This window comes from Glossina fuscipes, unplaced genomic scaffold (assembly GCF_014805625.2).
Source record: "Glossina fuscipes isolate IAEA_lab_2018 unplaced genomic scaffold, Yale_Gfus_2 26, whole genome shotgun sequence".
NCBI lineage: Eukaryota > Metazoa > Arthropoda > Insecta > Diptera > Glossinidae > Glossina > Glossina fuscipes.
In genome coordinates, this window is record NW_023998421.1 from 902779 (window position 1) to 930581 (window position 27803).

General features: G+C 32.5%; 1 protein-coding gene across 1 annotated transcript in view; it reads left to right on the forward strand.

The window, feature by feature from the left end:
- The window catches only part of LOC119635239, a 58218-nt gene that overhangs the window by 24986 nt on the left and 5429 nt on the right, over window positions 1-27803 (forward strand). Inside the window, exons 3-9 of the mRNA XM_038029920.1 lie at window positions 6272-6417; window positions 12567-12727; window positions 13940-14212; window positions 20386-20482; window positions 21099-21226; window positions 25968-26110; window positions 26198-26320. Coding sequence (XP_037885848.1) covers window positions 6272-6417; window positions 12567-12727; window positions 13940-14212; window positions 20386-20482; window positions 21099-21226; window positions 25968-26110; window positions 26198-26320 — 1071 coding nt within the window. The remainder of the gene's footprint in view (window positions 1-6271; window positions 6418-12566; window positions 12728-13939; window positions 14213-20385; window positions 20483-21098; window positions 21227-25967; window positions 26111-26197; window positions 26321-27803) is intronic.

A 27803-nucleotide genomic window follows, 5' to 3' on the forward strand; every position in this document is an offset into this window, starting at 1 on the left:
CATTCATACGCTATCGAGCACGAACAATTCAAAATGCAAATTCAATATCGAGTTTGCTCGATGACGAAAAGCGACCCTAGGCTATTTACATAGTCAGCTAATCATAGACTTGCTATCACGGAATAGATGTGATAGAAAAGTCAACTTGTGTGCCAAACATAAGTTTGTCAACATCAAATTTTCGTTTTATAGCTGACAAGTAAAAGGGGGTATAAATTTTTCTTGCGTCTTTTCGCTACCGCCGAAGTAAACAGAAGTACTGATCATTGTTTTTTAATCTTTTTCTTAACAGTCTAGAGCAGCGTCTGGCCTTGAAGATTTTTTCAGAAGTAAGATTAAAAGCCTTTGACTAATAAGAGAGAGTAATTGAATAAAGAAATACGAAAAGAAAGAACTGAAATCAATGCGTCACCTAAACGAGTTAACATATCCTAACACCTAGATGAGTAAGCAGTTAAACGAGAAAATAAATAAAATAAAGATTATACAAGAATCAAGCGAATGAACAAAGAGAGACCCTAGATTAATGTACCGAACAAATTGTTTAAAATGCGATTAAGTTAAAGTTAAGTTAAAAATGTACTTAATTCTGAGAACTGAACCAAGCTTGTATCCTTGCAAGTTTGTTACCGATATTATTTAGAGTATAATTTTGAATAGAGTTTTATACGTTCCATTTTGCCTCGCTTTCATCTATTCAACAGCGAGAAAGTCCACAGTTGATTTGGAACTAAATTGTACAAGTAAGAAAAGTATCTGTCTGAGTAGGCGAAGGCGAGGAATCTCGACTAGCAAGTCAATGGTCGTGGGTTCGAATCTCAAGTGCGGTAGAGTTTTTAATAAAAGCCGATAGCCTTAGATGCTAGAGCTTTTAAGAGTTTAGTCTTAGAATTTATTTTTTTGGCGAGATTAATAATAATAATAATAATAGGAGAAGTAGGATGAGCATTGGCAATCAATCTCCTTCTAAAATGCACACTGGATGGTTATTCTGTTTCCTTTAATAAACTTCTTTATTATGTTCTCCAAGTATTTTCTAGATGTCCGTATGCTCACAAAACGAGTCTTCGAACAATGCAAAGATTTCGGCATTCACAACAAACAAGTATAGCTTTCAGCTAACTACTCTTTCTTAAAAGCATATTTGCTTCTTAAAACCGCTGCTGTGAAAGAAATAAATTTCGATGATCGTAATAAACACAAAATTAATTTTCGCCCAAAAGCCATTTCTAATAATCATTTCAAAGTTTTCAAGTCCGGCCGTAAGATTTTAGAACAATATTCAGCAATGTGTTATTTCTTCTAGGAAAAATATGTCAAATTAATATGTATGACCTCGTAGCACATTGTAGGTTATACGAGAAGTAAATTTAAACAAAAAAATGAAAACATGTAAAAATAACTTTAATAAAATCAAAAGAAAAAGAGCAAGAATGAGGGCAAGTTTTGGTGAAAGAAAAACTTAGTCATACAAGAAAAAAACAAAAAAGGAGAAATGTAGTAAAGAATAACAAAAGCAGCAAAATAACTCAAGAAACATCTAAAAGTTTCCGGTTATTTCATTTTTCTCTTTACAAACAGTCAGTAATTTGAGTTTTTAGTTTTTCCATTACATTTCGTTTGCATTTCCATTAAATTTTTAGTGTTTTTAAAGAATAACTTAAGTAAACGCTTTGATGAAGAGTTCCTTTTTAACTTTCAACATAACTTGTAACGATTTTCTTTACAAATATCCACCATTTCATCCGTATATAACACCAATTTAGTTTGCAAGTCATTGAGATGTTGTTGAATAAATAAATGTCTTATAATTTCAATGAACTAATGTAAGCAAACCGTACTGTACTGTACTGTTCTTGTTCTCAGTGTGGTTAAATTTCAACAGTTTTCTGATGAGTTTCTAATTTCGGGAACCATTGAAAAGATTTATCAATAATCAACAATGTCGAAGAAATAGCACAGTTAACAATTCTCTCACGTTTTGAAATAATTTTTTTTTTTTTTCAATTTAAAAAGTAAGGCAGAGGATTAACAAATGCATGGAAACTTTACATGGGACAAGAGATTTTCCGCAATTTTTTTAAGGTTTCATTTGATTTGTTGTCTAATCTCCTAGTTATCCCGAAATATCATTTAACTTAAATAATAAACTTCATTTTAAGGTGAATTAAATTTACTCACCCGGTATAGCAGCAGTGCAGTTAGCGTTAAGCGTATCGGGTGTGTATTAAGGTAATAAGCCGTTTGAGTTATGCATTGATAGGCAATTTGAATGGAATTGTAAACAGTTGTGCAAGATTTTTTTATTCAGAGTAGTGTCCATCGAGAATCATCACTTCTCCTTTGTAGCTTAAGGTGCATAGATGTTTGCTTACCTTGCTATAGAATTAGTTAAGCCGCTAACTTTGAAAGTACTTCAGACTGCATTCGCGGATTCAATCAAAAAAATTGAACCCAGAAAGTCTTCTTATGTCTTTAAATCTTTTGAGCAATAAAAGTAAAGATCGCTAGTACTTTTGTGAACCATATTTTGTGGAAATAAATGACGTATGATTTTTAATAGGAGTAGTATTTCTTCTTGACACTGCGGCCACATTTTAAACAATAAAATCGTGCTGCCTGCGTTAGTTACACGATTTGTGATTTTGTAATGGGGAGATATTTGGTAAATAAACGAAAATAAATGTTGAAAATTATCATCCATTAATCGTCGTCCACCTATTGCAATACTTTTAAAAAACTCGCCATCATTAATGATACACATTTTCATATCAATGGTTCAGTGGGTAAGCAAAATACTCGGTGTTGGTGTGAAGCTAATTCACAAATTCATGCATGGAAAACGCAAAGAATGCACAATTAGTGCGTTAGTGAAGCATCAAACCTCAGTCCTTGAACAATAAATGCTCGGCAGTTAGGATCGTCGGACTCTTTGTCATTTGGCCATTAGAACTGTTTTGAATCGATTATATCTCAAATCAAGTTAAGAGTTTTGCTTTTCCTCTATTCCTTTTTTGTTTTCTTCGCTTTTAATCGTATCGCTCTTATTAAAGAACGCTTTAGAAGGGGATGGCGGCTTACTTGTTCGACATACTATCGGTTTTGCAAACATCACGGACGGACTAGAATAAATATTTATCCACACTAGCAATACGGAGAACCTGAAAACACATACATATAAATGCATAACTTCCATAGATTAAGCGTAATAATAAAAGCTCGAACGTTTAAAAGTTTTTTTTTTTCAAATTCTTTCCTTTCAAAATCAACCTTGATTTGAAAAGTTTTGTGACAACCTTTCTCCTTGGAAATCAACAATTTCCTAATACTCATTATTATGAAATCTACGATGATTATGAGCACTGGCAACGCCCAAAAGAAATTCAAATGGCTGCACCGTCCATGATATTCTCCAGTTTTCATTCCCGTCGGCTATAATCTGTTTGCACATCTTAAAAGAATGTCTCAAGGAGAAGAAACTTGATCAAATGATGTCGTCACAGCGGAAACTGAAGTGTAATTTCAGTTCGACTAATCCAATCACTCTTGAACGGGGTTTTGCTAATGAAGAAAGTTGAGCTTTGAAAAGGAATATGTTTTTTTTTCCGTAGGCTCCAAGTTATTAATCGATATATTAATAGTAGGAACTTAAGAAGAAATTATTGATTTCAGTCAATATTCATACCATTTACTCCGTCTATATTTGGCCAAAATTAGGGTATAACTCTTTTATGTGGTTGGGACGCTTCATATTTTACTATATATGTTTGTTTACATGTTTACATCGATTTCCTTATTTAAGCTTATTGTGGGCCATTTACCATTTGGGACATTTTAAACTGATAGTAGGAACAAAGTATCATCGTGTCACATGACATCAAAAAAAAAACAACCGTGACAGTAGGAAAAATCTTTCAGTGCATGTCTGAATAATAGCTTTTTGAAATATTTCTACAGAATCGTGAATTATAGGCAACTAGAAGAAAAATTGTCGGTTTTTCGAGGAGCGCCTGTAATCAAATCATTCATTCACTTTTTAATCTCACTTTCTTAAGCGATTATGAAGAGCACGTGCCAAATTTCAGTTTCCCATCTTTATTTTTGGCACTCTCTAGCCACCCCACAAAAAATTGAGTAAAGTTTATTACTTTTGTTAGGTATACGTATATGTTATCCGACACTTGCAAATTAGTTTGCAAAGAAAAATTTCCCTATTAATCTCTAAAGGCTTTTTTCATATAAATAAAAGTCACAAACATTATTAAAACTTTACCTACTTTATAAGAATCGCTATTGAAACGACGTATAGGGTAGTTCCAGTGTTAAAGAATTCCTACCCTCACAGTAGTAAAAGTATTCAGTAAATTCAGTGCAATGACACAATATTGTGTTAAACACTTAGTTCATAGAAATTTAAAATTCACCCTAATGCAAATTTTATTTCAATATTTTCTTCAAATTTTTGACACCTTTTGAATTATTTATAAATTTAATACATCAAAGGGTTGGTTGCTACAGCCACTGTGCATATACGTGCAAATTATATTTAAGAAAATAAGAAATAAAAAGAAAATACTTGAAACAGAATCAAAGGAACGATAAGTGAATGTATTTTATAGATATTGCGTTGTAAAGGTTGGAAATTATTTAAATGAATTTTCAAATATAATTACATACCATTGCATATATAATATTGCTGTATAAATATTCATATCAATAAAATGCCAAGAAATGATGCAAAAAAAACTAAAAACAAAAAAATACAAGAGTACAGTGTAGATATTATACAATTATTTATACTTCTTTCGTAAGCAAATAAGTTTAAATAAATGAAATTTATACAAGTATGAAAAAATACTGAGATGTTTTCATAAAATGTTGGCAAATAACCAATAAAAGAGAAGCATTTTGCTCAACAAACCAAAAGCAAAGTATTAAGAAAATTCTAATAACTTAAGAGTAATATTTAATTTAGAGAAACAAACAAGAATTCATGTTGATACACAAAAGGCGTAGTTATACTACATAAGCTTTACATAACCTTTCAACTTTCTAACAAAAAAAAAAAAAAAAAACCTATATAAATACATAAATTAGAAATTCTGCATAATAAAAACTAAGAAAAACTGCAATTCTTTAAAGATGAATCTTGAATACCGTATTGTATGAAATTATTGAGAAGGATTGCAATTGTAATTTTCAAATTTTTACATCGTACATCACTTGTGGTATAGAGTACATTACGAATTATTTTGTGCGGACGTGTGCAATGCACAAGCGCTTATGATAACAGTCGATTCAGAAAATGATTTCGAATTGATTTAAGTCTGTCTATCCGTCTGATGTCTGTCCATGTAAATTTTGTGTTCGAACTGTAGATCGCAATTTTTGAGATATTTTGATGAAAGTGACTGATAAGCTTTGATGCAAGGACGAACGCTATCGAAGATGGCTTGGTTTGGAAAAATTTGGTTCGGATGAGGCAATGTTTTGAACCTTCACATGGCAAAAAGATGCAAATTTTAAATATTTTATTGTGGAAAGTTGTTCATAAAAGTAAATTGACATTGAAAGCAACCTTATCGAATTTGGGTCTATCTTTTGGATACCACCATCATATAAAGATTACTACAATATGCGCACTTTCATGGAAATATGCCTTTACATGAAAATAATGTTTGACTTTTAGTGTGAATAACAATATAAGGCATTAAATAATCGGTCATGCGCGATTGTAATGTTCCTACTTGTTAAATTTACCTTTCAGCTACTATGGGTATATTTATAGATTCATCGGACATATATTCCAATTTATATACATTATAATCTTCCCGTTCGTGGATGTATTATATAAAAATCTGATAATAATAAAATAAAAAATTTAAGCCTTGAAGAGATCATAGCCACTGTACGCAAGGTAGTTTATGATAATCTGAAACGAGCAGTTCTTAATGGCCTTCGCAACTATTATGAATCAATTACCTAATGCTATGAGAGATATTCTCACTGTCCGGAATTTTTGGTGCAAAAGACTATGAATCTTTTGCTGATTAAAAATTAGAACAAAGTAAAAGCATTTTTCTAAGTTGTTGAAGCTTACAGATGAAACTGTTATGAAAATTTAGGGGCGATTATAATGAAAAAAAAAAAAACATATGCGCTTTTCTGAACATTTCTCTTAGGACATGTTGGCATAAAGTAGTGCTCCTTTCACAAGCCAGTTTATTATACAAAATATTTTTAAATAAATGTTTTTATTTATTCCTTTTAGACTCCTGAGAATTGTAAAATTGATAAAGATTGCACAGCAATGATGGTTTCGTGGGAAGGTGAAGCCGAAATTCAATCTGGCGATATATTAATTGTGGAAATAAACGATGCTCTGTTAAATCCCAAAGATTTCAATACAACCACCAGGTAAGAGTTTTTTTTTTCTTTTTTCCAAAGCGTATTCTCATCATTGTTATTACAAAGTAAAATTCCTACGAGATGAAAAAATAGTATGTATAATATTTTGCATGAGTTTTCGTTGCAATTACGTTACGATTATCAATGGGAAAAGTAGACACTTGTCTGTATATGTAAAAATAATGTACATTTCATATTCATTTTGCTGCAAGCATTAGCGTTACTCATAATTTGACTGTAGCGTACCTTCTCTTTGAATTTTTTTTTGCTTTTAATTTGACACTTAATTTTCATAATTCGATTAAAAAATTTCATTTATTATTTATGAACGATTAATTTCGTTTCAAACAAGTGTGCCATATGCACTCGATAATTCATTTATTATTTAGGCATTAATTAAAAAACAAAATCCGATTTCAAACTTTTCACGCTTATCAATTACTTCTACAACATTACCTAAATTTGCAAATTCACTGTCAGCAAGTAACGTAAAACATTCAAATAAAGATTTCTATAAAATTCCGAAAACCTGCGTTAGTGACAAATATTTAGATCAAATTATGACATTTTTGCGGAAACTGCGGCTGATTTTTTGAATGGTTTGGTAACTTGTTTTATGAAAAAATATCAAAATTTTCGAGAAGTATTGGATTGATTGAGTCGTTTTCCAAGATTATTTGTATATAACTCTTTCTTATTTAGTCTAGGGAATCATTGAACTAAATGTTACAAAAACACATATGTATATGTATTTAACCTATATATCATATCATATCATAGCAAGTATAACTCTCTTCTGAAAAGACGACTTTTACAACATATTACGAAGTACGCGAACCAACATCATTGATGGTCCGATTTGGTGCCAAATGAAACCAACACCAAGGAAACCACGTTAAACCAAATGTCATGCTATCACGAGGAATGCAAGTATTCACCAAACGCCGTCTCTCTCCTCCTTTCTGTCATCAGCGGACATTACTCGAGTGAGCTCCGATTCTTCAACCTAAATATGGGCTCTTTTGCGGATAGCCATTGACATTTTTTCAAGATGGAGTTCGAAAAATGCCTTACAAATGGAATATACCAGCTAGCAATGAACATTACTATGATTAATCTAATCACTCATTTTGTAGACTGAATTAATTTGTACTTCCAATATTTGTGCAAATCTGATACGTCACTCAATAAGTCTCCAGTCTGACACATATATGGCATAACTGTTGATAACTCCATATGCTTTTTGGATAATACCGATCATCAAACTGTACATAAGACATAAAAACTGTGGACAAATCGCTTTGGAAGATGTCAGAAATTAGTTAATAAACTATTTCTCATGAACATGTCTCAATGAGAGATCTCAGTTCGAAGTGAATGCTGCGTTTGCGCACTTTTGACAACAACGTATTTATGTCTCTTAGAGTTGTTTGGCGCAGTTTAGACGAAATGAAAAGGTTTGTTCACTTTTACACAGCGGAGTCAAATCGGCAGTCAGCCGAGTGCACGGCAACCGGACAAAGCTAGTTAGTGTTACTAAATCAACACTAACTTGTAAACTAATGATCGAAATGTCATGAAATTTTGACAGGTATTGTTTGAAGTTTGTTACTACCCAAAAATCGCAAAAATTTGTCAACGGTGACGTTGTATATCTTTTAGACCGGAGACATATTGAGTGACTTGATGTGTGCATGCAAATATATGTATTGTATATATTTGAATGTATATAAATATGATTGCCTGTATACATATACAAGGCAAAATGAGTTTTCATCTCCATTTTTTAGCAATAGATGAAAAAGTTGAAGTGACTATTTATATATATATATGTCTATGTATAAATCTATATCTTTTGTGCGTAAAATTTGTAGTGAATCTCTTAACATTGCTCAAATGAATGAAATAAGATTTGCGGTCAGGTACGAGTCGCGTGTTAAATCGATAACAATAATGAATTATTCTTAACTTTATTACTTGGGTAAAATTTTACTTAAGTGTAAAAGAAAAACACAAAATATTATTATGTTTTCAGCAAAAGGTCTAAACCATGCCAAACTATTTTCGTTCGCACACGTACAACTGTAATATCTGTTAACACGTGTTATGCAAACACTTTTCATTTTTTTTTTTTTTTTTTTTTTTTTTATTTGTTATTCGAACCACCTTCTCTTCTTATGACTAGTCATGCAAATTACTTATGGTAAATAGTATTATGTAAAAACATAATATTTGCTGTCCGTTCTCAACAGCTGGGCATTACGTTTAAAATGCTAGGTTAGTTTAAAAAAAAAAAGATGAAAAAAATGGAAATCTCTTCTACATGATAATCGTTGTCCAACAAATGGAGCAATAACTGTAAAAGCTACTTAAGCCAATGTTGCGTTGAACGAATTGCATAAATGGGCACAAGAGTGTATGCCTCCTACCTGCAATCATTAAAAACAAAACTTTAAATGCTAGCAAATTCCAACAAACATGTTAATGCAAATAAACTGGAATCCTTACAAATGTTTTTATTTTTTCTTATATATCTTCATGCATATGAAAAATACGCAAAACAAGAGAGGCACACTGGTCACTATGAAAATGGATTTAGGTATATGTATATGCATATATGTAGGTAATTAGCAGGATAAGAATAAATTTTCTGCATTTGTTTTTATGTTCCAATATCAACGTAATTGAATTATTCATGAAACTAAAATAGTAGTTACTTCAAAGCAAATCTTATAAACTCATGTGAATTGAATTGAAATACATAAAAAATCGTGTTAAAAAGATCTTGCACCGAAATGAGCAAAGCCCATCGATACCGTCCACAATAGTTAAGGCTTGTTTTATGCTAATCAATTCAAATTTGCATCTTTACTAAATTACATAAAGAAAAAGAGACAAAATAGTTCTAAATTGAAATTGAAACTGGAGAAGACACACGCAAAAGCAAGTATTTCAGCAATTGCTACTATCATCTAGTGTTGGTGTACATTGGCTAAAACAAAACAATATGTAAAGGATGTGAAAAACTTTAGAAAAAAATGTGTGAACGTCTTGCTGACTTTTGATAGTTCGTTGAGGGTGCCAAAAGTGATAAGGAAAACCTAATTTTATCCCGATGTCAAGTGTCCATCATCATCAAAATCAACCATGCAACTAAAACACTAAATTCTAAGGATTTTTAAAAGAATAAATCCACGCGAGTTTATTGCGAGTTGCGTCGAAAAATACTTTATATGACTTTTAGAAAAAACGAACTTCATTGTTGTCCATCCGTTCTACGGCGCGATATTATGTTTTTGTGATAGGTTTGAACTAAAATGTACTTATTTCTCTGAAAGTTCCATGCGGCTGTTTGCGCTCTTTCAGCAGCTAAATGCCCACCACATGGTGATTCGTAACAACACTTTATTTTCTTTTTTTTTAGTTTTATGAGCATAATACAAAAGTGTGTCCTGCACATATTAGGTTGTTCCGAAAATTGTTTCGTTTTTTCCTTATAGTAGATTTGATGGCATTGCTTCACAGCCAAGTTCACATTTAAAGCGCATTGTCTTCATACATTTAACAGCTGATATCATAAAGCTTGTGTAGAAACAGCTTTAGTTTGGTACTTTACATACCTTATGGATACATATGGCGGCGATGAACGGTCAGAACGCGAATACCAAAACTAATCGGCGAAATTTCCTTTCTGGAAGCCTAGTACCACACGCTTAAGGCGTAAATGATGTAAACCACTGAATAAAAACACGCGAGGTCTCTGAGGGTTGAAATCCATTGAATTCTACTGTTCTTGATAAAATATATATACACTACAAAGGATTCGACTTTTATTTATTTAAAAAATTGAATTTTTTTCTATCTTTCGACTTTGCTATATTTTAAGTGGATCTTTGTAATTATTTTGTGCGTTCTTTCTTACCTTGCGGTAAAATAGGCGAGGTTTTGCCAGCTATTTTACTTAACCATATCAAAATTATTACCATTATTGTCAATTTCTTTAATACTTACCTATGAGCCTCATAGCTTTGACGAAGCTTGCTTGCAGCTAATTCCTGTAAAGCTTTTATGGCACCTAAATGTGTTCATTTCCGACAAAGCAGTATCTCAACTTAATTTTTTCAGAACTGTCGATTAAAAAAAGCAGAGTTTTAAAAAAACTTTTTATTTAATAGACAATTAAAAACTTACAGTCAGTCTGGCCGACTGCACTATTTCGCGGAATACAATTATTATTTATTCTCGCATAAGATATCAATAATTATATCACATTGTAATGTAATGCAAACTTTTTACTGGAGCCCTTTCTATGGGAAGAAGCTGAACTTGCCAAAAGTATTTTTATCCTTCGTCTAGTTCCGTTATAAAGCAATAAAAATTAAATTTTGTTGGCATACAACGGCTACCTTTACCCCATTTTGTGTGGACTTAGATTCAAAACATATACCTATGTAGTTTAAATTAGAATTGTAAAATGTGGTAAAAAATTTATTTTTATGTCAAACTACTGTAACTTTAACCATTTTGTGGTCCCGAGAGTAAATAAAATATACACCTCTAATGGAATTTTAGATCAAATTTTATTTCCATACATTATTTGGATGTTGCGATCTCTTGTCTATACACAACGCATACATAGTTCGGCGGCATACGGAAATTGTTAACATTAACATACCCACGGTTACCTTTCGCACATGGGAGAAAAAGCCAATATTTGGCTAAATGACTTCGTGAATAAGAATCATTGTTCCTTTGCTCCTTCGTTCCTTTGGTTTAAAGAAAGCACTTGGTCCTGAAAGGCTTTTGCATATACAAAAATAATTATTGGGTGCGGTTGTTAGACATTGCAGTTACCTTCAATGGAGCACGCTACAGAATCATGACTTTCGATATTTTGTAACGTGAAGTAGATATTCAATGATCGCGTAATCTCTAAAACCCTATTGGGCTTTTACCTCCCATAACCCAAGAACTCTCATTGACTTTATTCGCAAAGTGTCAAAAATCGGTGTTCCTAGATTGAATTTTTGCAGAGGTCCAGAAGTTCGGTTCGTTGCATGAAAACATTTTTAAATAAAAATACGATGAATTAATATTTAAAATACGAGAAACTCATGTGAACATATCAAATTTTTGTCAGAAATATTATAAATTGCACTGTTTTCACATATTTTTTTCCCCAAAGATGACACGGGGGGACTGTTTAAGAAAAAAAGCATATTTGACGCGAATAAGCGATGCATGAGTAGCGTTGGCCATAAACATGAAAGCTTGTCCATTGTATGTATGAATAAGGATGTAGTAATATTGCCTACGAACTCGAATTATAGTGACGGACTATTATGGGGGATTCTCTCAAACTGCTATGGATCAATTTTCATCGTGCTGGTATGTCAGTTTTGCACATCTCAACTTTCTACTCAAAGTTAATAAACCAGTCAACGCAAAGATTCAGAATCGTATGCTAATCGCGAACATATATAGTTTATTATATCAAGCGTCTAATTTGTGTTTTTGGGCGTTAAGACATAAGTGAAAGTTTCATTTCCGATCATTTTTACCTGATAAGCGCAAAAGCCGCTTGCCATGAAGAGCCTAAATAATTTCGCTGAGTTAACTGATAAAAATTTCACGTATCTTTTGATCAGTTAATGCAAACACTTTTAAGAAAAGTTGAAAGCTTCTGAAATTGTATTTTTTTTTTTTTTTGAAAAACTTTTTAAAATATTACTTGAATGGTTTTCCAATTAAAAACATTTTTAGTTCACTTACCATGCTCGATTAGTGTACTTTTTAATGTTTCAATCAATAATTAGGTTAAACTTTGCATAGTTTGTGATAAACCTTTCCCTCCACCATCTATTTATAATTTGAAACAGTCTGTACGTATGGGCTTGAATGTCTAGCCACAACGTCAAGCTTCGTGTCAAAGTAGCACTTAACATGCACGGCACAACTATTTTTTCTTTACTTTTAAATAAAGTCTTAGAAAAAAAAAAATGAATAAATGAAAGGAAAAGTATGAAGTTCTGCTCATCTGCTGATTTGTTATTTTCTGTTACCTGTTAACTTCGTTTATTTATGCTGTTCTCTGTCTTCGTAACTTATTTCCCTTTCATTTCATTTCATTTGTTCAACTAAATATATATAAATAAAAGTGCGCACAATACTCAAGTGTATCAAGTAACACGTTCCGGACATGAACACTGTGATGTAACCGAAGGCATATTGCTGGATATCACGCCGCTTATAGTTGATGGTAGAAAGCTGGTTACACTGTACGATAAGGACCTAACCGAAGGAGTTAACTTGTTAATTGGTGAGTAGAGGAAAATAAGTTGCAAGTTATATATATATATATATAAAAAAACAAAGAAGAAAAATAAACGAAAAGAATAGATAAACTGGAAGCTTAAGGAGAAAAGAAACATGAGAATGAGGTGAATGTATATATTTAGATATATAAGTATATATGTTTATTATATGTAGATATTTTTATATATACGCTATATAAGCAAACATATGCACATACACATAACTAGCACAGAATCACAGTTAACAAAACTGTTGGGGGTGTACTGATTGCATAAATTTGCTACAGGATGTTAAGAATTTGTAAGGTGGGATTTACACATTTCCATACATCTATGCACATAAACACGTACACAAACACATCTTAATTCTAAATGGAAAGTGTGAAGTATGTGTTGGATTTATTTAGCTAAAAATCGTAATGCGTCTCGGGGTGTGTTGTGTGGGCATAAAACATACATGCGAATCCCTATAGGATTTCGTTAGAGTATTATGCATTAAACTAACTATTTCAGGTATGTAAAACATTACAGATGCATTTGCAAAAAGCAAAATGAAAAGAGAAAAACAAGAAAAAAAAAAAAAATTATATTTTAAAAGGAGAAAATCCCAAGGCTTTTAATAGACCTCCTAGAATTAGTAAAACAAAGCTGATGAGTATGGATTCTGCTTGATGCCTTAAAATTCTTTAATTGCTTGTACGGGTTACGCAAACGAGCCAAACGTGTACATTTCTTTTATGATAATTACACTAAACTAGAAAGCTGCCTACAAGGATATGAATAAATAGATGTACGTCTGTGCTTTATATCGCAATTCACTAAGATATTTCTCTTATGCTGGTCTATATATATATATATATATATATATAAATATGTATGTATGTACGTATATTACCTTTCTGCAAAGACATCTCTCTAGTACAACTCAACCTTTATAATTGTATTTACATAATTAGTTCTTTTCTTTTTTATGTTAATTACTAATTAAGCTATCTTGTGAACATAAGCACACACAATCGCACAGGCACATACACTTATCTACACTTACCTAAAAGTATACATAATTTTCTTCTATTTTCTCTTTGAAAAGATTCAAATATTTGCACATCCTTTACTTATGCTATATTATACATTGTATATATATATATATGTTTATATACTTTCCTCCACTTTTTTTTTTTTTTTTTTTTGATATGCTTTCTATTTAAACCCTGCAGTGGTTTCGGAACTTTGGGGTACGCAGTGTGTACGTCTCAAGGTTACCACGAAAACCGACAATTGCGGTGAAAATGCCGATTGTTCCGGTAAGGGTGTATGCTATTCAAATCCCAGCATGGAGGAGTACGAGTGTCAGTGTTGCAGTGGTTTTGCGGGACCGCATTGTGAAGAAATTGATGCATGCACACCCAGTCCATGCACGAATAATGGCATTTGCGTTGATCTATCGCAAGGACACGAAGGCAATTCATATCAATGCTTATGTCCGTATGGTATGTAAATGAGAAGAAATATTATAAGTGTAATTTAAAATAATTTTATAAAAATTAATTCTTTTATTTTTTTGAAAGTAAATTATAGAACCTGAGCAATTAAAGCAAGGTTTTCTTCACTTTTAATAATCAATTGTTTCAGTTTTACCAAACTATTCGTTTTAAACCATTTTTACCATCTTTCTTGAATTTATGAAAATAGCTTTTGTTGTTGTTAAATATTTCGTGGGCAACAAAATTAAATGATTAGATTTTACAAATCAATTATAGCGCTCGTAGTAGATAATGTGTGCTTGTACGGGTATTATGACAATTATGTGATAATTTACGCAATGCCCTAAGCTTTCTTTTGATTACGAAAATCATTATGAAAAGGACTTAAATGCTTTTGAACAACTTCAAAAGTTCAAAAAAAATGTACTTCTGTTATGTACACATGGCATGTTGCTCTTCGACAAAAGATTACTTTTATTGATTTCTTTGATTATTCATCTTTCATTACTATTTTACCTTTACAACAACAAATAACATATGTTTCCGATAACGCAAGTTCGATCACTATTGGTGATTAGATTGCATTTCTTGTAACTAGCAATTCAATGCTAACAAAAATGATACGTTATTGTAATATATTTTGCATGAACAATTGAATACAAAAGACCTCCATTCATCTTACAATGGACTAAAAAAGCATTTAATAAAAAACTTGGAGATTTTAAATTGAATGACTTTAATTGAATTCAAGTGAAGCATGGATTCACTACTACACATCGAACAATCTAAACACACACGTACATTCGAAACAGACACAAAATCATTCCACGATAGTAAGGTCGTTGCGTTACACGTCGCCAAAACTTTCGATAGTGTATGGCACGACGATCTTGGCTCAAATTGATTTCATTTCGTATCGACAGTACTTTCGTTCGATTCATACCGAGCTTCTTAGGCAACCGTTCAATAAAAGTTGTAACCAAAGGGATTTCTCACTTGAATTCAAATGCAGTTGTAACACACGCCTCTGTTCTTCGCCGCTCTTTCTCCCTAATATTCATTAAAAACCTCCTGTGCGTGACAAGAAACTCTGTCTACCCGTTTGCAGACGATAACACCTTATACCAGTTTTTTTCCTGCTGCCTAATGAGTGACCAATGAGTGAGTAATAGGGTAAGCTAGGGTAAGCTAAGCCAAAACTCAAAGTTTCTAACGCACCTGAGTGACGAGCATTTCCTCTTTCCTTTGGTGGTGTCAATGCCGAAGAATCGGCAATCCTTGATTTTCTGAGCACGAGAATACAAAACAATGTTCGTGTCCGAAGTCTCGAAAGACGCGATTAAGGGCTTAAGTTTTTTAAAGCAGTGAAAAAAAAACTTCACTGCAACCGGTATCCGTACTATTTGCGTCGCCTATATCCGGCCGAAATTGCAGTATCACTCGCATATATGGACGGGAGCATCCAAATTTTGCTTGGACGCCGTCAACTGCATACAGCGAAAGGCTCAAATGCTCGTGGTTCACGAAAGTCTGGTCAAAGCTCTCGATACCCTTGAGCAACGGTGTAATGTGGCCTGTGTTATGGACGTTTGTCCACCAGTCAAGACCTTTAACAGGGCTACTTTAGTTTCTCAGCGTTCTACCAGTGTTGGTATTTCCCACGGTTTCCAATACTGCCGCTTCCAAGTATAACGTACGCAAACATAAATAAACGTCTAGGTAAAATTAACAAATTAAAAATGACCGTTAATTTAATAACAAATAAACGTATTTTACAGTATTTCATTTTGTGAAGTGACGTTTCATTTAAATACAAAAGGCAAAGCAAGTAGCAGACCTTTAATACGCATTCAGCAAACATTTGTTCAGTCGTCGGACGCAAGTCGTAATGGATATAATTCTTAGCAACTAATACAATAACAACAAGCTAAATTCTGTGCTATTCAGTGTAGCGCAGCTACTGCACTCACCTATATAGAAATGTCGCCTAAGAAATTCTTTAACCCTAATATTACGACGCGGTGTTATTGAGTCGTTTTTGAACTTCAAACAAAAACTTTTTGATTGTTTCATATAGTATTTCCAGAATGGTCTATGTATGGTATTTTACGTATAGCACATATATAAGTTGGATTTGTTGATATATATATAAATGAATTTAAATCGCAAAGAAAAACAACAACACTTTAACTATTAACGGTATTTTCATGAGTGACTGAGGCTAAGCACGCGTTAAAGGTGGTGAGTTCAGTTGATTTCCGTAAAAAAGAGGAAAGTATATAGAAACAATCGAATATGAATTATGTTGTATTAAAAGTCTTGAACATGGATTAGGCCGAAGCTTAGCGGACCTAAGGTAAAAGTTTTTCAAGCAGCGCATTTTTTTCTCGATTTTGCTGAATTGTTCGACTTTTTATTACTGAGACAGTCATTAAAACGAAATTTTTATTTTGTAAAATTGATGAAAAGATCATTAGAAAAACTCTAACAAAAGTTATTAAATGCAACACCAGTTATGGTATAAGAGTATGTTGAAGCTGAGGGGACAAAAGCCAGAAAAACTTAAGATAGATTCACATTTTGTTATATAGATCGATTCAGAAAGTCATTCTAAACTTGTATGTCCGTCTATTCGTCTTGTTTTCTCGTCTTCAAACTACAGGTCGCAATTTTTGAGATCTATTATCGAAATTTGGTGCACTTGGACGCGTGTTGGCCCAGAGACAAGAGCCTTCCAATCGGACCACTATTCCGACCGCTTCCTATACAATGCCTTACTTTGAAAGGTCATCATATGAGTAACACATACATTTAAGTAATTCCACAATAGAAAATAATTTACCAAGAGCTTTTAATTTATCCTAGTCGATACCTGGGATAACTGAATTACAAAACCAAATGAACAATTCTTTCTTTTTTTTCATAAAAATCACTAAGGATCTCCAAGTTAATTTAAATGTCAAAAACGGTAGTTGTTGCGTACAAATTAAATTGAAACGCAAACAAACTGGCACCACCAACGTAGCTTACTGCTAAACGTGTATGTAAACTGGTAAAAAACCCCCAAACAGAAACCAATATCAACTATAAAAAAAAAAAAAAAAAATGTTTTTTTTAAAACTACATGCAAATAGGGAAAAAGCAAAAAAATATAAAAATATGTATTCAAGCTGTGCTATGGTTTGGAACAAACTAAACTCAATTAAGGAACAGTTTTTTTTTTTTTTTTTATTTTTCTTCATTAATGATGTGAAAGGGTTAACGGAATATCAGCATAAAACACTGGAAAAATGCGAACCAAGCAAATTTCTTTTTTAAACAAAAAAAAAAAAAAAAAAAATTCTCTCAAGCACTGTTTAAGTGGTATAGTAGCAGGGATTAAACTAAGAGAAAGAGATAACAGCTGCACTGTTTTCCGATAACGAAAAAAAAATGTGTTTAAAAACTCTACACGCAGGTTTTTTTTCTCAAATGAAATAAAGTGGATAAGAAAATAATATTCGCTGCTTGGGAAAGATTAAGAATGTTCCTTGTACAATATGTTTATAAATTATTTAAATTTCGTTAACAAAGTTGTGTAAAGCGATTTAAAGAAGAGCTATTCACTTAACATAAAATTGAAAGTTGAAGTATTTATATCGTAGCAAAATTCCGATATATTATGGCAGACTTTTTCAAAGCAGAGTCAAGATGAAAATTTTTACATTCGCCATTAATTTGTTTTTTGGAAAGACAAAGCTTATGTCACTAATAATCACAAATTGCGTCCTAAATAAGCTTTGGAGAGTGACATTTTAGGAAAAGAAAAGGCTGTTATCCTTGCTATTTTTTGCTAATCATAAGCTTACCTTTGAACCTTTGAGCTAAATGTAGATGCAATGGTAGGAAAAGGTTAGAGATAAAATCTGCCAAAATTTGAGGTAAATTTCATGCTTTCAAAAGTAAATTAACAAAATTAAATCAATGCAACCAACAAATGTAAATCAACTTGCGTTGCGTGTCAATATTGTCAAAATTTGAAACATTTAATAAATCTTTTTGTTGGATTTAAGAACAATAACAATGTACATCGTTTCTATTATTATTATTATCATAATTCATTTGGCCAGAGAAATAAATCCGAAGACTACAGTCTTAAGCAGTCTTTAGCATCTAAGGATGCGACCATTTGATGTGTTTAGTTCAGACCATTGAGCTGCTAGTTGCGATCCTCTGCATATGCGGCCGCTCTGTGCGTTAAATTAAAACTTGAAGAGAATATTAAAATTTCATTCCTTTATCAAAGCGTTTACAGCGCCCATTATAGATTTCCATCAAATCTGAACCATTCTACACATATTTGTCAGTCCATCTGTCCATCTGTTCGTTAATTATTATGATAAACGTCATCCATCCAATACTACAGAGTATGATAACTTAGTTTGTTCCTTTTTTTGATTCTTTTCGAACAACGGCGATGGCTATAAAAGATATGGTCGCAGTCGAATATAATTTTCTTACTTGTTTTACATAAATTTAGAAACAAGTCACGCTACTTTTAGAACACATCAAATTATATAACCCCCCAGGGAGAGCAATAAATAAATACCGTAGCTTCATTCATCATTCAACGCATTCGCACATACCGCCACTGCAATATTCTTAAAAACAATTGATTTTGAATATACGAACACAGTTTATGTTTTTCTCCAAGTTTCTGTAGATGCGAGAATATGATTACATATCGCATAAGAAATAGGTAACAAAAACTAAATTTCAATGCAAACAGCGTTACAACAACGCGTTACCTTTAAAACGCCTTACCACGAGGAAGTTTGCAATTACTTTCTAGCTTAATAAGCAGAGTAAGTTAAAAGCGATACGGAAATATATGTTTATGCCTTCTACCGAAACTAACTACACAAAAAAGTTATACCATAAAGGGATATGGGATCCAGGTGTGATTGTATTAATTAGCTGAAAATATTAGATCAAGAACCTATCCAACGCGTTGATTTTCAAAGTATCCTAAGTGCGTTCATTTTAATTTGCTTACATTAATATTTCTTTCAAAAAGTCATATCAAATCAAAATCTTTCACGCAATGGAGCCATTGTTTCACAAGCTGTGTCACAGGCATTCTCTTGAAAGTGCGTTTCATCTTCGTTCGATTCACAGATCAGCCCAAAAAAAACCAGTTAACTGCGTAAGTATATAAAAATCGAATCCACAAGACTTGCGAAAAAATATATGCCAGTCATAGCGACAGTTCGGAAATAGCACACGCGACTATAGAAGTTGTTCGATCATTTCTCTTGAGTTTTCCGAGACCTTAATCCAACAGGTGTGCACCTATGCAAATAAAAAGTAGTTTTATCGTTTAGAAGAATTTTGTTAAACAATTTCTGTATTGATTTTGTATTACACCGAGAGGGTACGTGTCGATCCGTAGTTGCAAAAATCTCCTCATTTTTACACGCCAAAGTTTCTCAGAATGGCAGATGCGTGTTGACGTTTCAAAAGTATTGCCCTCGTTACAGATTTTATGTAACATTTTTTATATATATGTATATCTACATGTTTACTATTTATGCAAGAATTATCAATAAATTAGTTATAAAATTACAACACAATGAAAATATAACTTTGAACTACTAACACAATCAGTTTACTTCCTGACACAATGGACTTGAACTAATTTCAAAATGAACAACTCACACATACACAGACTGACGATGAAAAGCGGAATGAGCACACCAATATTAGATGTAAATTAACCTACCTTTTCCAATTATTTTAAACATGCTGTGCTATATAATCTGGTATATGTCGTATTGTATGAACCACAATCCTGTCACTAAAATGTGTGGTCGGATAATTACGACTACTGTGCAATGTTTTCGTTCTCCGTCTAACTATTGCAAATTCTCTACGCATTCTATACAATCTATCCTTTCCCAATGCTAAGTTAACCATTAGTTGAATTGGATGGCATTGAATTTGTTAGTAAAATAGTCAGTGGGCTATAGTGTTAATTTGTCCTAAATATCATTATATACGCTTATGAAGTGAATGTATGAATTTTAAAATGTAAACAGCAATGGCTCAATACTTTTTATGATATTTTCTGTATATGTATATGTTAGGGGGAATTGATATTCATATAACGGACTAATATGCCGTTATTTTTATAATTACAGGTTACACCGGAAAAAATTGTCAATACGAATTGGATCCTTGTAATCCTGCCGAATGTATGAATGGCGGCAGTTGCGTAGGCAATTCAACGCATTTTAGGTAAGCACATGTAATATGTGGGTTATGTGGGTGCACGTTATCAAAACCCAAATTTCAACACAAACTTCTATATAAATGCAAATATAAACGTGGATGAGTACGTGAGCAAGGCTGACTTAAGTTGCTAATAGTGATAATAAATTTTAATTTACACACCTTGCGAATTCCGCTATAAAGGCTCGTTATTGACTTTCACAAACTATTGATTTTTTTTCGCTTCTATTATTCAATTTGTGTGGAAATGTGTGTATGTGTTTGCGTATATGTGTTTGTGTGTGTGTGTTAGTGTGTGTATGTGTGCGTATAGCATATAATAATAGTTACAAATAATTTTCAAAAATAACACTATAAACACTCAGTCCGACTCAGTCATTTACTCACGTATTCATTCCCACATGGTCGTTGTGAAAACCATTATTATAATTCTTCTGAAATTGCGGAATTTATTTTCATTCTCTGTTTGCCCTTTTTGCATTTACGTGTCTTTCGGTTCTTCTTTGTCCGTAGTTGTAATTCCTTTTAATAACTGCTATTACAATGAATTTTATTATTTATTTATATTGTTATTTTTGTTTGTTTTTGATTATTTATACCGTGCTGCTGTTACCAACAAAAGATGTGACTGTACTGCCGGTTTTACAGGACCATTGTGTCAGCACAGTCTTAATGAGTGCGAATCATCGCCTTGTTTTCATGGCATATGCGTAGACCAAGAGGATGGTTTTCGTTGTTTCTGTCAGCCAGGTGAGTGAAGACTACAGGCCACCTCAATGAGTAATGGCTGATGTTTTTGCACATTATCGCCGTAGTAGAGTTAAAAAAGAAAAAAAAAACAAGATAAACTTTTGCGTATAATTTATTCAACAATAGTCGAAATTTTTGGATATTCTACAGCAACAATTACACCAAACAATGACATGAGGGTAAAAAGTCAAAAAAGTGTAAAGAATACGGCAAAATAATTGAACAGCGTGAACTTTCCCATGGAAAACAAATACAATAAATTTAAATAAAAAACATATTTACAAATTACAATCTTACATTTTAAGCGTTAGAAGAGCCCTTCTTCCTTAAGCCAGGAAGCCATTTTGAAGGGCTTATATCGCAATGAAGACAGAACAAAACGGCGGAACGACCTACGATTGGCCACAGGGCACATAACTCTCCCTCATAACTTTACATCAAGATATGGCAGAGGCCAGGTGCTTAACAAACATTTCATAAGACCAGCCAAACTACGATGCTGCGAGCCAAAAAATATTTTAGGATCCACAAGCTCCTTCTAGGATCCTCAAGCTGCCTGTGACCTGTCTAGGTCTAGGTCTTTCGTGATATGGATTGCCGATCTACAACAATGCAAGGATTAAGAAACCACAGTAGGGGAAAAACTTGCCTAAATTGATCGCGAATCGTCAATAGCGAATATCCAATATATGAGTCTATGCTATTGTAATCAGTTTATGATAAATCAACATGTAATAAATATTCCCATGGCTTATAATACATAGAACGCAAATTTAAAAATTTTGAATGACATTATAAGTGCGACTAACATAAATAGCCGAGTAGATAAGAATCGCGTCCACAAACCGCGATAGACGATACCTGATCGAAGCTATAATCAGTCCTTAGTCGGTAAAGGCATAATACTGAACTGTTCGGCACGCATTCACTAGTCTATGACCACTACTCTTATCTCACCTCTTTCTGACCTTCACCGTGTTACACATGCAGTCGACATCACTGGAATGATGGGTCTATTTAAGGAGAGCCAAAAAAAAAAAAAAATCTCATAAATCTCTTATCGGCAAAAGTATTATAAGACGTTTAATTTATTCGTTTACTTCAAGTTATATCTTGAATGTCGATGAATTTTGCAATTAAATGGACAATACACAGGTTGAATATTTCAGATTTATAACTTGTTTGTTCCATACTTTCTTGGCATTGACAAGATCTATAATTTTTCCCTTACAGTCTCTTTCTAACTTATGTCTTCTATGATCATAATAAAAGGGCATGAAATATTAAAGCATATCAAATGCAAATTTTTTATTGCCAGAACTCCAATGAAGGAATTGTTGTTTTTTGTGCTTGAATTTAGGGAAAAGCAAACCTTCCTTCTAAGCTTATAAATATTTTATTGCCTTTCCTTATAAATGCGCGAAAACAAATTGAAAAGAACAACATTTCGCTTCTTACGAATAAAAATGGAAACATTTCTCAGCTTTTAGGCATTTTGCATAATTCTAAAAACGGAGCATGAGAACCCGATAGGAGTTCAAAAAAGAAAGCAAAGTATTTAAAGTCGAACAATATTGCATTGGTGGTGAAAGTGTTCTTCCTGGTAGTTGGCATACATTGGCATTGAAATACATCAACCGTACTTTCCAAGAATGAAATGAAACTTTTACAGTCAAGACTATGCTTAATATGATGGTTGTTCGTACTTATCCGGTACCGGTTAGTTTGTTCTCGTTTTGTTTTTTTCTAGTAATAGGTTTGATAAACGGATATCTATAACCAGAGTTCACGATGTTGCTTTCATTAAAATCCTTAAATAAGGATCGCTTTTTTTAAAAAAATAAAAACGAATTCTTTTTTGTTCAGAATATTTCGCCAGTTAACGGCTTGAATTTTACACAACTGGAAACGTCTTAAAGATCAAAGGGTTTTTTTTATTTAGATTTAGCACTTGTGCTCAGGATTTCTTCGTTAAAAACTTAGTTATTGAATTAAATCTCATTAAAAGAAAATGTTGTTCGATTTTTAACTTGAAATGAAAATTTCAAGGCAAAGAAACCAAAAAAGATAGCGTTTGCCTTAAAAGATGTTCTTAATGATTAAATATCTTTCAACATATCATATATTCTCCTGCTATGCCGTAGTTTAAAAACTTCTGGGTTGAATATTAACATTTTTTAAGGTTTACTTTTATTATTGCATTCTTTGTAAAAAGCGATTTTATGCGGTATGCGAAACATTAAATGAAACATAAACTGAAAAAAATGTCTCTTTCCACACACAAAGTGACATGACCACAATAAGTGATATAATGTTTATGCACTGGTGCGAGTTGCTAGGTATTAAAGACGAATTCCAAGGTGAATATAATTTTCTTTCTCGTTTTTATCTTTTTTTTTTTTTTTTAAATCCAATTATAAAAAATGTTGTTTTTCTTTTTTTTTTTTATAATCGAATGATTTAAACGAATAAAAAGTGGGTATGAATTAGAAAAGACCGCGTGGACGTAGCGAAATGTATATTCATAAATTATTATATAATGAAATTTCAAGGTATAATTATTCGAATTTTTTTCTTCATGAGGTGGGGAGGGGGAGTCTCTTAAATACAAAACAAAATTTAATGCATGGAGTAACGAGCTGCGTTACAAAATCAATAATATTTGTCTTAATTTTAATAAAATTTCTTCTCCGTATAAGATGCCAAGTTTTCTGCCCAGCTATACTATACATTCCCCTTTTGCTCGACTACACAACCTTTTTCAAGTTTTTATTTTTATATTTAACATCGAAGCATTCGAGATATAGTCATTTTACCGAAACGTTTGCGACGCCTCAAAAGCAAGAGCCAGAGACCTCTTGATCAATTTCATACTATAAATGTTTGTCCGTCCGTCCGTTCATCTGTTTTTCTGCCAGTGATATACATACTCCCGATCGTCGAAACTAAGAAAAGAAAGAACGCAATTGCTTTGAAAATGTCTCAAATCGATCGAACATAAGCCAAAGACAAGGTTATTTTCAAAACGCAAGGAATTTGGATTTTCTACTCTTAATTTATAAGCTAAAACAACTACAATGTTAAAAATTAGCAAAATATGATTTATAGATGATCGTACGGTATCTGCATAGAAGAAACCAATTCCTTCCAAATCCAGTCATTTAAGCTAAGAAAATTTTATTTTCTCTTTTTTTTTTCTCTCTTTCTGTAAGATAAAAATGATGAGTGTAAAGGATTCGACTAGAGCCGAATAAACTTTTCTTATTTTACTTATTTACAATTTATTTTGGCTTATGGTCAACTTTCTCTTCTCGCTCTTCTGTATTATTTTTATTTATTTCGTAAGCGTTTATTTTAATTTCGAATTTAATTGTAACTACTTGCTGCTTGTTCGCACGTAAATCCGCACAATTATCATCGTTATTAATGAGACGCGGTAAAGCATTCCGTACAATTAATTGTACTCAAAGACTAGAAGATAAAGAAAAGCCGTTTAATTAAAATATTTTTTATTAAATGTTAAATTGTTTAAAGTGTAATGAAATTTTTAAATAATTAAAACAAAGAAATGAGACAAAAAACTGATGACATCCCAACTTGCGCACAATGCATACAATTGACATTTAAAACGAACACTTGATATTCGTCGACTTCGTTTTCTTTCACAGTACTAATGAATATCAATAACACATTGAAGAGAAAAATGATTTTTTCAGTTTTTCAATTTTTTCCTCCTATATATTTGTAAGATATTATTCAAACCTTAATTGCAAACATTTCGAGAAGAATGCGCAGAAATGCAACGGAAAAACGCCAACGAATAATTTATATTTTTTGTTATTATTTTTGTTATTTTTTTTTTTTTTTTTTTTTTGCGTAATGCAAGAGTTCATTTTTTACTTGAAAGACTCTCCAACATATTGACAAGTAAGAGAGATAAACGAATTCGTATATTGATGGCACAAATCAAATTGTTGCTATAAATTTTGTTCATGCAAATGGAAGGAACAAGCGAACCGAGAACGTTGAATCAACGAGTAAATGCAACGTAACGTCTGATGAGAGAATGTGTAAAGAAAATATATTCAGCTGAACTCTGTGGCACTATTCATAAATCATTTACGTGCGTGCGAATATGTGAAAATACAAGTGTATACTTATGTGTGTCGAACTGAAAATATAATTTGCATAAATATCATTAAAATGATTTCCAATTCCAAGAATATGTAGAGTTTTCACATTAATACGCAGTGTATATGTGTGCTGGAATGAATATATAAATAAATAATGTATATACGTATATCATTTCAATGGATTGAAGAATTCACTTTTTTCTTAATTTTTTTTTTTTTTTGAATTAAATATTCCGTGACACTAGAAAATCAAAACTATGTTACGTTGATTTTCGCTTCAGCAAGTTATAGAAAACTCCCTAAAACTCCATATACTGACGTGAGGAAATAAATCATATAAATTTCGTTGCGTCGGCATTTTCTTTGCTTTATTAGTAAATACATTCATGATCAGCCTGCAATACAATCTGATTTCTCTGCCAGTCGGCAATGTTAATGACAAAAAAAAAATTACTCCAATCTAAGATGATTAACGATTTGAGAGAGGCGCCAAATAGATTTATTTCGAAAAATATATGAATTAATCTTTTATAAATTTTATATTTCCTTATGGATATTTCCACAAGTTTATTTATTGTTCAAATTGTTGTCGTTTTTCCTGCTAACAGGCTTCGCTGGTGAATTATGTAATTTTGAGTATAATGAATGCGAATCAAATCCTTGTCAAAACGCTGGTGAATGTATCGACCATATTGGTAATTATGAATGCCGTTGCACTAAAGGTTATACTGGTAAACGATGCCAAATAAAGGTAAGAAAGAATAGGACACTTAATCAACTTAATCATCTGCAGCATTGTTTACCATTTTCTTCTATTCCTTTTTATTTTTTCTTATAGGTGGATTTCTGTGCTAGCAAACCATGCCCCAGCGGACATGAATGTATTGATCATGGCAATGAATATAGTTGCGAATGTCCGGGAGGACGAAATGGTCCAGATTGTAATGAGTTGCAAAGAACGGTAAAAGAAATACATTTTCTCCAAATTAAGCTAAATTGCAGTAAAAAAAACTAAAGAATTTTCAAAAACCACACTGACCATGAATTTCTTTGATTAATGACGTAGTTGTTGTTGTGCAGAGGTTTGTTTTGATAGATTTTTTAAGAATTTATTTTGCGCCAAGATTTAATTAGCCCATGTGTCGAGCTCCGTTTTTACAAATTATGATTAGAAAAGTTAAACTGATTCCTTCGCAACGTGTCTATACTGGACAAATAAGTGACGACATTCATTTCCAATTTCATCGCCCGACAATGCCGTAATATTTTATTCATTTAATCAACTCCAAATCGAATACTCCAAAGGGAAATTCTTATGACCTGCATGTTGAGGCTAAATGAATTTACTCCTAAGTCTGTCTCCTTACGTTCCTTACAATATTATGTGTAGCATGCAGAAAATCCCATCCTCTAGCTTAATTCAATCAACAGTTAATCTGTAGCGTCAAACGTCATGGTTAGGCCGTTTAGTCTTTCTGCCCTAACCTTAACGCTAACCTCTCGTGACCTCTTCATCTCCTGATATCTACAAGTCTATCGAATTACGGTAGATCAAAAACTTACAAAGTGCTCAGCATGACGGCTCATTCCAGAAAGGAAGAGGAAATACTGCTATCATTCAAAATCTCGGAAAAGACATTGTATTCGTTAATTATTTTGAAGATCGATAAGCAAAGAATTCGCTCAAGCTGAATGAATTTAATCGTTGCATTCAAAAAGATGAGCCGAAACGAGGTTTTCAAAAAAGGCAAAGGTAAATTCCTATTGCTCTGTGAAAAAAATCGATGCATTGCCGCAAAGTGTGACGATCCACAATAGGCCTTTATGTGGTGGCAAGGGCTAAACACATTCTACGCCGCAAAAATGGATAGAGAATTGTGTTAGGCAAATTGTATTTGTAGCAGTTTTGAATGATATATACATTTATGCGGGGCCCAAAAGTGAATGAGCAGAATCATTTCTAGATCCATTTGACGGGAAGAGAAAAGGTAGCACTTAAATGAATATGTTAAAATCGCAACTTGTCTATCGTTTATTCAATGAATGTAACGACGGAATAAACGGCTAGTTTTAGCAGTTATACCCATATCTGTTCGTCCGTTTTAAAGGTATCACTATCAAGTTTAATCAGTTAAAACGCAAGTGTTCCCTATAGATTCTCCGCGAACAGATAGTTTTATTTATTTGCGTTTATAAGCTTATTCTCATAGTCGCTCTCTTTTCTCAACAATAGTTGAGTAAATTATTCAATCTTCACTCAAATAGTGTCGTAACTATATATTATTGAACATCCAATTTACCATTAAGTTGGCGTAAATCGTTACTTGTCACCTTACAAGTAGAACAAATGAAGTCGTCAGCTTGTTGCTGCGAAGTCGAATGAAATAAAGACAATTTGTGTAAAGTAAACTTTTTCACTCCTTGTTTCTTTCTGTCTTTACTTT